General features: G+C 41.7%; 2 protein-coding genes across 3 annotated transcripts in view; both read left to right on the top strand.

Annotated features, from left to right (window-relative positions):
- The first annotated feature begins 353 nt into the window (after positions 1-353).
- On the top strand, positions 354-8,619 carry mrpl39 (mitochondrial ribosomal protein L39). Its single transcript, XM_063466095.1, has 10 exons — positions 354-543; positions 1,354-1,560; positions 1,673-1,812; positions 2,002-2,101; positions 2,341-2,408; positions 3,917-4,029; positions 4,149-4,214; positions 4,685-4,838; positions 5,243-5,290; positions 8,495-8,619. The coding sequence occupies exons 1-10, from the start codon at positions 507-509 to the stop codon at positions 8,567-8,569; spliced, it is 1,008 nt and encodes a 335-aa protein (XP_063322165.1). The 5' UTR covers positions 354-506; the 3' UTR covers positions 8,570-8,619.
- Positions 8,620-12,442: 3,823 nt separating this feature from the next.
- Positions 12,443-13,864, top strand: part of jam2a (junctional adhesion molecule 2a) — a 20,361-nt gene continuing 18,939 nt past the window's right edge. For both annotated transcript variants that reach the window (XM_063466925.1, XM_063466924.1), the window contains exon 1: positions 12,443-12,847. In XM_063466925.1, coding sequence (XP_063322995.1) covers positions 12,799-12,847 — 49 coding nt within the window. In that variant the 5' untranslated portion in view covers positions 12,443-12,798. The remainder of the gene's footprint in view (positions 12,848-13,864) is intronic.

Below are 13,864 nucleotides of genomic sequence, written 5' to 3'. Positions count from 1 at the left end.
GGCATTTGTCAAATTTGGAGTGCCATTAGAGTCCATTAAGAGGATGAAACTAGGGGGGCGTGTGAGACTCCAGATTCAGGATCATAACTTTGGATTCCCTCCAATCAGAATAAGAGGAAAAGTCTTTCAGCACTTAGGAAGGTATGGAAGCTGAAGTGATGCTGAAATACATCTTAGACACCATATGTTAGGAACAGTTTCTGTAAAAATATCACAGAAGTAAACGATATATTTTATTGACTGACTTAATACAAAATTACACTAGCTTCTTTGAAACTACTGCCAGCAGCGACACCTGCTGTCGTAAGCTAAAACAGCGTGTCGTTTTACACGTGGAACTGTAGCTTCCGAAAACATCAGTTCCTCTACGGACCTAAATATGCGCTGCACACGAGTCAGGCATGGCGTCCTTCAACCATAGACGTTTGTAGTAGACATTTATCTGTTTGCTCTGTTGTATCTGTTTGAGGTAATTTTTTTGCGTGGCTGTAGGAACAGTCGTGAAAATGGCGAGCAGGACCGTGTGTCGAGTTTTCCAGCGACGTGAGTACCAGTTATTATCCGTGTAGCACTAGCATATGTAGCTGGTCAGGCTTGTGACAGTTAGCTGTAAGCTGCAGTAATGCTCCTTTAAAGCTGGATTTAATTGTCATAGAAATAAGCAATACAATAAAATATGGTATATTTTTTTATTTTATATATTGTAAAGAGAAAGTACTGGAAACAGGAGGGTCACCGCAAGAAATGTTAGAGCAGCTTTGGGATGTGTTGGAACAGGAGATTCCCATCATGGATGTGCAGCCGACAAATCTGCAGCGACTGTATGGTGCTGTCATGTCAATGTGGAGCAAAATCTCCGATGAATGTTATCAGCACCTTATTGAATCAATAACAGGAAGGCACAGGTTAAGTACATAGTAGTTTTTCAGGTGAAAGGAGGTCCAGCTCAGTGACAGCAGGTGTACCTAATAAAGCGCCTCGTATGTGCGCGGGTGTATAACGGTACAAACTCATGGCAATTTCTAAAACTCTGTTTTAGAGTCACGGTTGGGTACAGCAGACGAAGTAATAATGATGATGATGATGATGAAAAGTTTTGTTTCCTTAAATAATTGTACAATAAATATTTGTATAAAGGTCTAAAGCAGGAGTCGGCAATCTTCGACATCAAAAGAGCCTCTGAAATAAAATATAAATTACAACATATAGTTAACATAGATAATTCACTTCAATTAACCATTAACGGCAGACCTGCTACCTGTACGTCGTGTGTTCAACTTCCTCACGTTACAGGATCGTTTACACTCTGGTTTCCTTTAAGTTCTTCTTTCCATCCATCCTGCCCATCCACAGGCTTTGCATCCACTGCGGCAGCTCAGCGTCCATCTCTGGCTGAGGTACGCAGCCAGCGTAACGCCGTCTTCTCCAGAGAGCAGGCCAGGCAGAGAGCTCTGTACCCCCGCATCGAGAAGATCGAGGTGTCCATGCAGGGCCCCGGGCTGGACGGTACGCTGCTCGTCATGAACAAAGGAATGTCCACCCCGCTGAGCTGCGCCAGACGTGAGTGAAAAGAACAAACCGATTATAAATTCTCCACCGTAAGCTTCAGTTGCACTTGTTAATAACGTGTTGTTACATGTTTCACTCCAAACAAACGCTCTGTCACTCTCAGATCTGACGGAGCATCATGTGACAAACTCAGCTCTGGCTCTTGTGGACGGAGAACCATGGCCTCTCCACCAGCCCCTCACCCACTCCTGCTCACTCACTCTGCTCACGTTTAAAGACAACGACCCCACACTGGTCAACGAGGTACTTTAACAGACAAACGTTCTCTCATAAATTCAGCTTGCTGCTGAAGGATCACACCTTTTATTTGGGAAAAGAAAATATTGTTGACATCAGAGCATCAGAGCTGCAAGTCCAGTAAAGACGTGGAAGCCAGTTTGTAGAATAAGTGAATACTTGAGTGTTAGTCCTGTCCTCTTGTCTTGTGCTCAGGCGTACTGGCGTTCCTGCGCTGCCCTGCTGGGTCAGGTGCTGGAGATCGCCTTCAAGGATGATTATACTGTGGAGCTGCTCAGCACACCTGAAGTGCCAGGTAGAAAACCACTGTTTACCCTGACCCTGAGTATGTGTCTTCAGCAGTTTGACCTTGAGTGTTTTGATGTTTTACCTGGTCTTTGTTGACTGATGTTAAATAATTAAAAAAAACAAGGTAGTGTTTAGTTAATGACGTATGTTACATATCTTGATATTTGATATTTAAGCATTTTTTTAAGTGAAAATGTTGCTTTGACTTTTCTGCTTCTGCTGTGCTGACTTTGTATTTCCCTGCAGTCCTCTCTGGGGCCTTCTGCTGTGATGTGGTGCTCGACCCCCAGCTCGACTCGTGGACTCCCTCTGAGGTGCGTGTATGGTCCAAAGCTCTGTTATGCCACTGCAGTCGCTGCCGACATCATTTCTGTTTACCTAGATGGTGAATATCCATCTGTTTTACTGCAGTGGCAGGTGCTCATGGCCTCTTGAATACGTCTCAGGGCTCGCAAAATTTCAAAATCCCTGGCAGGCTCTCTTCAGTTTTTGGTAGCCCAAAATAAATTTAAGTAGCCCAAAAAAAAAAAAAGAGAACAATTTTTTGATTGAAGTTTTGTTTCCTTTACAATATTATACATTAAACTATAATATTGTAAAGGAAACAAAACATCAGTCAAAAAATTGTTAAAACACAAATTAAAAAATTTAAATCATCAACTTAAATACTTGGTTCTAATTGAACAGACATTTCTTTGAGCTTGTAAGAACTGTGTAGAACATGAATCAGTCTGTGTCAGATCCTGAATCTCAAATTTCCACTGAAGATTCAGTAAGAGGTAAGTGGAACCAAGATCTAGGCCATTTGCTTTTTGAAGTTTGCTTTTTCAGGACTTCTTGTTGTGCTTTGTTTATTTTTAGTATGTTTTTGCAATTGGTGTTTGTTCTGGGAAAGATACTGCAGACTGAACAATAATGCATTTCTTGCATTTCTCATGGATTCTGATGGGTCTTTCTTAAAATTACTGGTCCCAGTAACAAAGGCGCTTGTCGAGTCAGATATTGAGGGAAACTCACGACACACCCGGCAGAACATTATGTTATTTAGTTCGTCATATTCCAGCCACAGAAATTCCTTTGTCCATGAAACCAAAAAAGCTGCGCTTTCTTTTTGCCGCATAGTCTGATTTGTCGTAACTTTTCCGTTTTGTGGCTTTTCTTTGGCTTTTCTTTGGCTGCCCCTTCTTCACCCTGACCTGTCTTATTTGGCTCTGCAGAACTAAAATACCTGCGTAAATCCATCTGTTTTTATACACACACACACACACACATCACGGTTAGCGATTCTCTGTGCAATCAGCCTCTATCACATGTTCAAGTTCGCTGCGGAAGATTTCACTTGTCACGTTTGAATAGTAAGCTAATGAGTGATAAGACGATGTCAGAGGAATTGGTGCGCAATTAATCTGTGACTCACCAGTACTGCCGCTCTCTATACGCACAGTGAAAGTGAAAGCAAAAAACAAGCGCAAATTCAAACTCGATTTCAATATGTGACATATTGACAGTGGCTCATCGATGCCAATGACATAATTACCCAGCTACATTTGCGAAAGAATGCAAAAGCATTGACATATATTTTTCCTTCCTATGATAGCCCGACAGGCAGGGCTGAGTTAGATTTTGGTAGCCCGACTGGAAAAAGCCCTGCGACTCTAGTAAAAACTACAACTGTTCAGGCAGGTTGTAGTTTTTACTGTAAGAAGTAGTGACATCCGGCTAATGTTAAGTTTCTCTTTAATGAGATTTTCCATTCAAAAATCAATTGATGTTTTACTATCTGGTGATCTGTTTGTCAAGGAAAACGTCTGTTTCTTTTCAGGAGTCATTACGCTCTTTGACCAGAGGGGCCCAGCAGCTCATCCACCAAGACCTGGCCTGGGAGCCTCTGGAAGTGGCGCCCTCTGTAGCACTGGAGGCTTTCTCGCACAGCAGGTAGACTGGCATCTGAGTACTGCTCAGCTGTGTAGACAGCTGACACTTCCACGTACCTCCTTTCACGACTCATTTAGTTTTAAATGCTTTATTTGTTGTATTTTCTCCTACTCTGGCAGGTGTAAGCAGGAAGAAGTGGAACAGAAAGCCTCTCAAAATCCCAAAGGCACAGTGATGCTCTACAGGTGACACTGCTTTATTACATAAACAGAGTACAAAAAGAGAGACTTGGCCAAGAGAGCAGCACACACCGCAACCAATGCATGCTCAAATAAATGAACAGATACAACTGACGCACAGTACAAGAAAGAAAACACAACATCCAGATATCGTCATATCTCATATGCAGTAACATATCAAGAGCGGGACCACCTTTAAGAGCAGTCACTTAAACTAAGAGAACTATTTGGCACTGAAGTTGGTACTAAACTCGAGACAGGTATCCTAACTTTATCTAGAGTTTATGAATTTGCGCCTCCTTTGACTTTGCAGGCTGTGCTTCTGCATTTAGCAAATATGTGTAACAGTATTTGGACACTGAGCAAACACCAGTAGACTGAAACTTTCCTTATTGCACTGCATGACGGGCAGAGTAGAATCTTTCATTATTCCTGCACTTACCTGAACTCAACCAACCATGTACCCGTTTTGGTAGATGCGGTGACCATGTACTCCTGAGTGGGGGCCCCCTGGTGGCCAGAACAGGCCTGTGCTCCCAGTATGAGGTGACGGCCCTCCACAGCCTGGGACATGGATCCTGGGGCCTCCATCGTCGAGCACAGGGCCTCTCCCTGCCTCTGCAGCTTCAGGTGAGAAAGTGTGTTTAGTATAAGCTGTATATATAGGAGCCAGTTATCCATTTTTTTAATTGCATAATTTCTTCCAGTATCTTCGCACATACTAAGGACACTGGCAGGTTGAGTGTCATATGATTGTAAACTTCATACACGTTTTAGTGCTTTGATTGTTAGGACTGTAAAAGTGATGTAAAGCAGTCCAGCCCACATTAAATAAAGGCTTTATTGTCCGTGTTTTTCTGTTTTAATATCCTTAAAAGCGTTGCAGCAGTGGAACAAAAGCTAATCAAATGGCACTTGATTGTCCATCTGTTACAACAGTTTGTCATGCACAATTGCCAAGAATTGTGTGATGTATAAAAAGCACTTTATTGTGTCTACATGTGCCTCCAAGTCACGTTTTCCTCTCTCTGCAGGCTCACCACACAGTCTGGAGGAAACTGAGGCAACGGGCAGAGAAACTGGTAAGAACAGCAAATGTGCTTCAATCTAATAAAAATATGTTTGAGAAAAGAACAGCAAACGTCTCAGTTTTTTAGCTCTGAAGAACTGAAACCAGCCCGGAGAGAACTCTTAATGTCTGGACGGTGTTGAGTATTTGTCCAGTAGCCAGAGGTTAGGATTTAGCACTCTGTTTTTATTACCGTGCATTATTATGTTGGCAAAAACCGAGACAGGAAGTATCGCGGGCTGTAATCTCAAGGAAAAGGCAGGTCTCATCCTCCTCATGAAGGACAAAGGCTGCTTTCTGAAGTCGACATCAAAAACACAAACGCCGAGTGAAGATCCGAGGGAAAAATATTTTTAAATCTCTGCATGTTCAAGGCTCTACTTCTAGACGCCTGGATTGATGCGAAAGGTGAATCCGCTCCGTCTGCATAACCGAGCTTGACTCGAGCGCTGAAAGATAGACGCATCAATTCTGCAAATTCAAACTAGGTTATGAGTTAATTTTGGATGGAGCCATCTAGGCGAAATAGATTTCGCTGCAGCCTTTCTGGCATCCTTGGTGCATCACTGATTGCGTAATTATAAAAAAAAAGATGTACTCATTAATAGACACACTTAATTTGGCAACTGATGATATACTGTGCTCCATGGCCTACATTTTATACACAGATGGGACACTCGGGGAATTGAAAATGGCACTTTTAAGAACAAAAGTCTGAAGACCTGAGTTGGATTGATATTAAAATTGTGAAATATTTGGAGTTATGGAGTTTTTAAGAGTGCAGGATTAGCATGCAGACCTCCTCCAGGAGAGGCTGCACATCAGTTTTATAGTCTTGGAGGTCACTGTTATATATTATCAGCCAACCTTCTAATGCATGCCGTGTTTGTCGTGCACACGAGGTGTACGAAGGGCAGCCGCCCTGTCCCGTTTGTCCCGTGTTATCAGAACGTCGCTACCGCTAATCAGTGGAAGAGCTATAAAGTGAAAGAGGCCTAGAAGATCTCTGAAGGACAGCTACGTTGCACCATAAGAAAGCATATGCAGGCAGACATGCCAAATGCACCTCCTCTCCTTCTCTTCTGCAGCCTGCAGTGGCAAACAGACGTCATTTTAAGACCACATGAGTGTTTTTCATTCCTTTTGTTAAGCAGCCCGAGGCTGGCTGTTCTTGTCATGCTCAGCTCTTTGAAATAAATCTGTCTTTCCTTAATGTGGAGGGAAAAACTGCTGAGAAACAACCTTCACTATTAAACAGTTAAACAATGGCTGGATTCACTGCAATGCTTCAAATCCAGGCTTGTGTGTTTTTATTTCAGCCTGTGCCTTTAAGTGTGATTATTAATGATCAATTATTATGAATCTGGTAGGTTAAAGGAATAGATAGCAGCAACTTTGTTAGCATCGTCACCGTTCTGGTGCACGCCCTGTGTATTGTGTTATAAAGTGAAGGTGCTACATGTAGTTGATGGCTGTTGCCTGACATCATATTGTGAAGTGTAGATCGGTCTTTACAGTGAAAGTCACCCTGTTCGTGACTCGTGTTCACTGTTCAGCTGTTTTAAGTCAAAGCAGCATTTCATCAGATGATGTCATACTACCAAAACAATTTTCTAAATTACAACATTTACCGTGATGATCGAGCGCAGTTTAAATTGCAGCGTTTGAGGGTTACAGATGTTGTGTTTGTTCAACATGGCAGTATGTCTTTAAAATGACCTGTGGCGTCCTTTTGCTTTAGGTGATTCTTCTGCACCGTTTTGCAAATGATAATGCTGGTATGAAGTGGGGGGACTTGGAATTGCAGCAGTTCTCTCTCTCTCTGATAGATAGACATGCAGCTGGTAAAATAAATATTGAACACGTCACCAATTTTCTAAGTAAATATACTTCTAGGGTGCTGTTGAGATGAAATTCTCACCAGATGTCAGCAACAACCCGCCCAATCCACACATGCAAAGAAATCAAAGATAGATATCCATAAATTAAGTTAAATGTGACAAAGGGAAATAGTATAGAACACGCTTTCTGAGATTTATTTATTACTTAGTACAAAAGCCTTTGTTGGTGATGACAGCTTTTGGCCCGTTCTTCCACACAAACAGGCTTACATGGGTCCCTTCTTTAGCTTAAGTTCTTTCTGCAGATCATCAGCTGGATTCGGGTCCGATGATTGGCCCGGCCTTTCTAGCAGCTTTATTTTCTTTCTCTGAGAGTTTCCTTGGCTGTGTTTGGGAGCATGTTCTCCCTGAAATGTCCACCCTCGTTTCATCTTTGTCATCCTGGTAGATGGAAGCAGATTTGAATTTGTCCATTCATCCTTGCTCTAATTATATGAAGGAAGTGCCATATGCTGAAAAACAGCCCTGCACCATGATGTCCCCACCTTCAAACTTCACTGTTGGCGTGGTGCTTTTGGGGTGACATGCAGCACCTTTGGACCTCTATGGTTTGATTTCTTTGTGCGTGTGGATTGGATAAGTTGCTGCCAACAGCCAGTGAGAATTTCATGTTAATAGCAGCTTTAGAAATATATTTACTTAGAAAATAGATGACAATCAATAGGTGTTTAATCAATACTAAAACCCGCCGTACATCTAGACAACAGAGAGAGAAACTTCGGTTATCTAAATGGACTTGTTGAGGTTCATTTGCTGGGATTACACGAATGTTTTTCTTTTAAATGCACACTTTTTGGTTATTTATGTGTTGCATCCATGCTTCTAGCTCTTGGTCTTCTGCCTCAGAAGGCTCATAAAGCCTCTGAATCTTGCACTGATGTCAAATTGTCTGGCCTTTTTGACGGGCATAATTTGTTACATCATTAAGTTGAAAGATTAGTGTTATTTGGTCCACCCCCAGTATGTGCCAGCCTACGGACTCTCCAGGAACAGGTTTATAAAAACAGCGAGACGTGGGCGGATGCGTTTTGTGAGCCGGCTGCAGGCAGTAGGGAGGCATGTCCCCTGTCTGCCTCCAGCTGGCGCTCCAAAACACCACCGCCCACACTGCAAACAGATTCTTCCAAATTTCCCCCCACGGTGGGCATCATGCCCCCACAACCCACTACCACCACTACGGAAGCTTTCTTTTTAAAAATATATGCAAAAAGATATTTTAGCTTATTTCTAATGAAAGTAGGATGGAGAATGGATGCAATGGTCGTGGAATGTTAGTTTCTCTTCTCTCTATATTCACATTTTTGTTTTCTACACAGGTGGATGTGCCGGGTCCTGAAGTAGCAGCTCCACCATCTCCTCCCAACTCACCTCAACTTCCAGCCAGCCACTAACCACCTCTGTAACCTTCCACGTAAACACTTTAACTGATTAGATCATTTGTTCAATAAATGTATAAAAATATGTGAGAAGTCTCTTGCATTTATTTATTTTCTTATTTAATATTGCTGCAAATTGAAATGAACGGCAGTATTGTTGCGCAAAACGCAGTAGCCTTTATATTCGGCGTGATTAACAGTCGTGATTGTGGGTGGGTGTGTTTGTTCTTGTATCAGCAGTTTTCCTTAACAACAAAAGCTGTGTGCGTGCATGCGTACATGTGTAAATTGGCCAGAGGTCAGGCAACAGTGCATCTGTTGCGTCTATCACTTGGCAAACAGGTGGCTCTCAATCCTCTGAGTCCATTTGGCATGTGTGAGCAAGCCTGAGGATTTGAGTCATGAGGCAGCATCGTTTCCCTTTTTTCTCCTTCTTCCTTCTTGATTCCTGGTAAATTGACACATTCGACAGCAACACTGAGACTTATGCAAGAGCTACATCATCATTTTTTGAGAAGTTGCAATTGTAGCCTGAAATCTAGGGTCTTCGATACTTTAAAGTAAAAACATTCCTTTATATCAGTGGTTCTTAACCTGGGTTCGATGAGTTGGTCTCAGGGGTTCGGCAGAGCCTCCGCTGTGACATGCATGGCTCATTTTGTGCACCAGTAAAAAACATATCTGTGTCTTGAATTTGAAAAAAATCATATTTTATTTTTCACTAAAGAGGGGTTCAGTGAATGCGCATATGAAACTGGTGGGGTTCGGTACCTCCAACAAGGTTAAGAACCACTGCTTTATATGCTTTAAAATTAAAAGAATCTGCAATGAAACATTCTGTCCGTTAAATTTGATACACATAGCTGTAAATAAATTATCAATAAAATTGCAAAATAGGGAAAAAAACTGAATAAACAAAATTGACATTTTTCACAGAAAGTTTGGTGTTTATAACGTATAAAACATCTGCAAATATTAGTAAGCTGTCAAAACACAGTTAACAATTATAATTAGTATAATTTCACAGACTATTTTATAATTGTGCTGTTTATTTTCAAATAAACCATAAAACTGACGTTATGGAGAAGGAATAATAAAAAATCTGTAAAGATTTATTCTTAAGGCGTGCATAAGTTTAATGAGATTGAACAATAAATGTTAATTGCCTGTGAAATTACAGACTTGGATCATTCAATATAATTTTACAAAACTACTAAAACTTTCCATAAATAGAATAGTCTAGTCATGAAAGACCAAACAAACAGTATTTTGTAATAATTTCATTTTTTGTAACGTAAAAATAGAAGAAGTAAAAGGGTTAAATCAGGAAAGTGCTGCAACCAATCAGATTCTTTTGTTTTAGTTTTGATTAGAAACAAGGTGTAAGGGGTGGGCACTCTGCAGATCAATGTCAATGCGAGTTAACTGTCAGATCTGAGGGATGCTTGACAGACTTTACACAGAGGGACACTTACAAGGAGACAGTGTGGAAAAGGTTCAAACAGGTAGCCAGCAACATGGAAAATTTTAATGGGTGGAAAATGAACAGTTTATAGATTGAACCAGGTTAAAGTGTGTACTTGAGATAAGCACTGTGGGCGTGGCAACCTTCTAAAATTGTCATCTTACTATATAATGAACCCAAATGGTAACTGTAGCAAGTTTAAGCCTCGTTGAGTTTATTGTAGCAGTATTTTATCGTATTATTAGGTATTTGTTTATCATTTTTACACATGTAAACGTCATTAAGAGATATATATATATATACTGTGTAAACTTAAAGCTACAGAACTATTTTCTAAAACAAGAGAAAATTTCCATGTTTAAATAAAATGTCTTTATTTTTCCGTGATCGTAAAGTTCTGTTATTTCACTGTATTTTTCTGGCAAACCAGATGCTGCACTATTACTGTAGGTGGCTGGATGGTAGGGGGGTTGTTTTGGTTTGTCTGGTTTTTTTTTTACAGTGTACACTCTTTAAAACACTGGCTACATCTTATTTAACATCTGTTTATTGATTCGTTCTGGTAAAGTTCCCATATCTGGGATACATAAAGTATGTCTTATGTTTAATGGCTTCCAGTGACAAGGAAAATTGATCCCTTCTTTGGGTGTCTTTAGATCATCTGAGATTAAAAGTGAATGCCAGGAACCATAAAACAGAAAAAACACCCATTTCTGGTCAAATTATTATGTTTGTTTCTCAGTAACATTCAACTTTTCCCAAATTGGATTGGAAACAATGTAAGATTGCGCAAAGTCTCTGGCCAGACAAGCTGCAAACTATGCAGCTGTTGTCCCATCTCAAGCATCCTGCTGCTACCCCCACCCAAAAACACCCTGACAGTGTGAGACACACCCAAACACACATGCCTCAGACTCAGTCCCAGTTGAGATGTTTGACTCGGTGCCCTGATGCCCTGAATTCCCCTCTCCTGCAGCACTTTAGAGGTGTTTAGGAACTGGTGCTGCACAGATGATTAAAATTGAATAACTACAAAAATACTGTGAAATAATGCATCCTGACAAATGAATTTATGTCCTTCTGTTCTCCATTTGTTCAAAAGGTCTGTAATGCAATCTGCGTGCCTCGCTGAGTCTCTTGTTGAGTAATTGTTGAGGAATCAATGCTCTGCTGATGAGTACTAGCCCGTCTTTCTCTGGATATAATCAGCATTCAGCTTTCTATTGAGGAAAAAAACTATTGTCATGCATTTCAGGTTTAATGAGAATTACTTTGCTTAAATAAGCTTTTGATTGCACCATACTTTAAATGTCAGTGCTTTTTTTTCTCTGTTAAACACTCCTTATTATTTAAATCCATCCTATACAAAATTACAAAATAGTTCTTAAAAAGATCATGAGCAAAAGCATAATTGGACAGGATCACTTTCAGAACCGCTTACAACGAGACCTCATGTGAAATCCAAGTGAAATCATGAGCTCATACTCACAAAACATGGGGAGGTTTTCAGAGTTGACGAATGAATAACTTGAAAGAAAATTCTTTGCCCAACAACTCCGTACATTTTCTGTTATGGTGGAAAAGCTGAAATACATTTACTGTTTTCGAACCTTGAAGGTGCCCGGCACAGTTTTAATGACGCCAACTTTCTGCTCTTTAAACCCAAATTACTTTTAATTAATTTACAGAAAATATTGGGGTTTGTTTTTGTACTGTGGACATACTGTAAAACAACAACAACAAAAAAACAGACATTGCTGTTCTTTTCTGTCATTTTTCTGTTTATCCATGACTTAATCGCTTTGGCGTAGTATGGTGATTATCATTAAGAAAAGCTAGCTGTAAAATCTACAGTTTAAAGTTCAAAATCTACATACAATGTTCATCAGGTGGGCCAAATTGGAGTCTTTGCTGGGCCTATTCTGCGCCCGGGCCTTATGTTTGGCACCCCTCCTTTCACAAAAACGCAAACGATTTCAGACCTTTACAGTTCTTCTATTAACTCCTAATTCTTAGTGTTGCATCTCAGTGTGTGTCCTCTGCTCCAACAGATCACCTGTTTCATGATTACTGAAACCAAAGAGATTTTTGAGCAACCTGGTAACATCAAAACTGTTTAAATACTGTTTAAATATTGATTCTGACTGTTTCTTACAAACTTGTCTCCAACATTGAAGGAAGAAACTAATATGTGTGTTTGTACATGGAGTGGGCCTCAAAGTTCAGCATAACTCGCGGGTCTCCCTCGGGGTTCGGTATTAAGGGGGCCACACCTTTGCTGCCACACCACCGCTATGTGGCCACTTGGCAGTGCAGTGCGCGTCTTGGACACGGCGCTGCGCTCTCGGCGCTCCGCCGTTCTGCTCATCAGAGCTCACTCCGCCCTCCCTCCCTTTCTCCCTCCACCTCAATCTCAACCAGCCGCCCAGCGAGAACAGAGAGCATCCATTCGCGTCTCTCTGACAGTGACAGAGGCTGCTCGCCATTGCTCACCGCACTTTTCAGCCGGGACGTCGATCTCGCTGACTGCTCCGTGCAAAAGTTGCGACTTCACGCTCGTCTGTTTCTCGTGCCAGGAGCTGAGCGCCGGGTCGGTCCGGTTGCTTGACACACACGCACACGCGCGCTCACACACCCTCCCGGGAGATCAGTTTATTCCCTGGATGCCGGATGAATTATCTGGGAGTTGCGAACAAGTGAACAACAAAGCCGAGGCTCGGGATCTGCCTCCTCGCTCCTTCCTCCGAAGACGAGACTCCAGCCAGAGTTGGGGACGATCATGATGGGGACGTCCCTGTATCTTCCTGTTGTGATTTTACTGATGCAATGTAAGTGGAAAATGGAAAGTGTTCATTCGAAGAAGTTCCTCTTACAGTGTTCCCTTTTATTTACTTTTCTAGACGAGAGAGAAACCATTAAGAATCATTAAGAACCGATTCTTTAAAAGGTGCTTGAAAGCCTAGATGTTTATATTGTGGGGAAATTATTATACTGATTTTCACTGAAGTCATAGTACAGCGTTGGTCTGCTTTCTATAAACATGATTTGGAAGATGAATATATGGAGGATTTTTTCATTTCATGTTTTTTTCTTTTTGGATTCACGTAATTGTTCATTTGCAACTCCCCCCGACGCGGTTTAGTTGAACCCCCTCTGAGAGAGTGGGCAGTGGTGACGGTGCAGCCAGGCTGGGTTCCTACAAGCTGGCCCCAAAGTTGTATTGGCCTGGTGCCACTTAAGGGTGTGGGTGTTATGTTGGTGGCGGGTGGGTACCCATTTTTGGCAGAATAAGCCACAGATCTGCGCGTGAGGTCAGCGTTTGGATTTCTACCAGAAACTTCAAGCTGGTTTTCACCGTGACACGGAGTTTGTTTGTTTTTTCAGGGGCGGTGGGCGGGAAGAAATCAGGAAATTGGAAACACAAAACTTAAAATTTTTAATTTATTTTAAGGCGCAAATAACAAGAAAACATCTAAAGAGGGCTGATTATCCTGCACGGAGACGCAGGAAGGAAGAATGCTGTTTGGGGCTTGAGCGTGAGATGGATGTGATGAGACAGTGAGAGTGAGTCACGCACATTTTACTCACATTTCGCCACCTGTCAGGACACCGGGTCAGAGTTCACAGAGCTGTGTGTTTTCAGTCCCGCTGTGATAGAAATCACTCGTCATGTGGCTCAATTGATGGATGTCAGCAGGTGAGAAGAGCCATTGAGATCCCCCGCCCCCCCAGCTCCACTGCTACTTGTACAGTGCATTGTTTAAAAAGGGGAAAAAAGAAGTAGAAGAGGAAATGTTTTGGGTGGGTCTCTGGCAAGTGATCCTGAAGCTTCTATATCACCTCTT

This window comes from Pelmatolapia mariae, linkage group LG23 (genome assembly GCF_036321145.2).
Source record: "Pelmatolapia mariae isolate MD_Pm_ZW linkage group LG23, Pm_UMD_F_2, whole genome shotgun sequence".
Classification (NCBI taxonomy): domain Eukaryota; kingdom Metazoa; phylum Chordata; class Actinopteri; order Cichliformes; family Cichlidae; genus Pelmatolapia; species Pelmatolapia mariae.
This window is presented reverse-complemented; position numbering and strand designations above follow the sequence as displayed.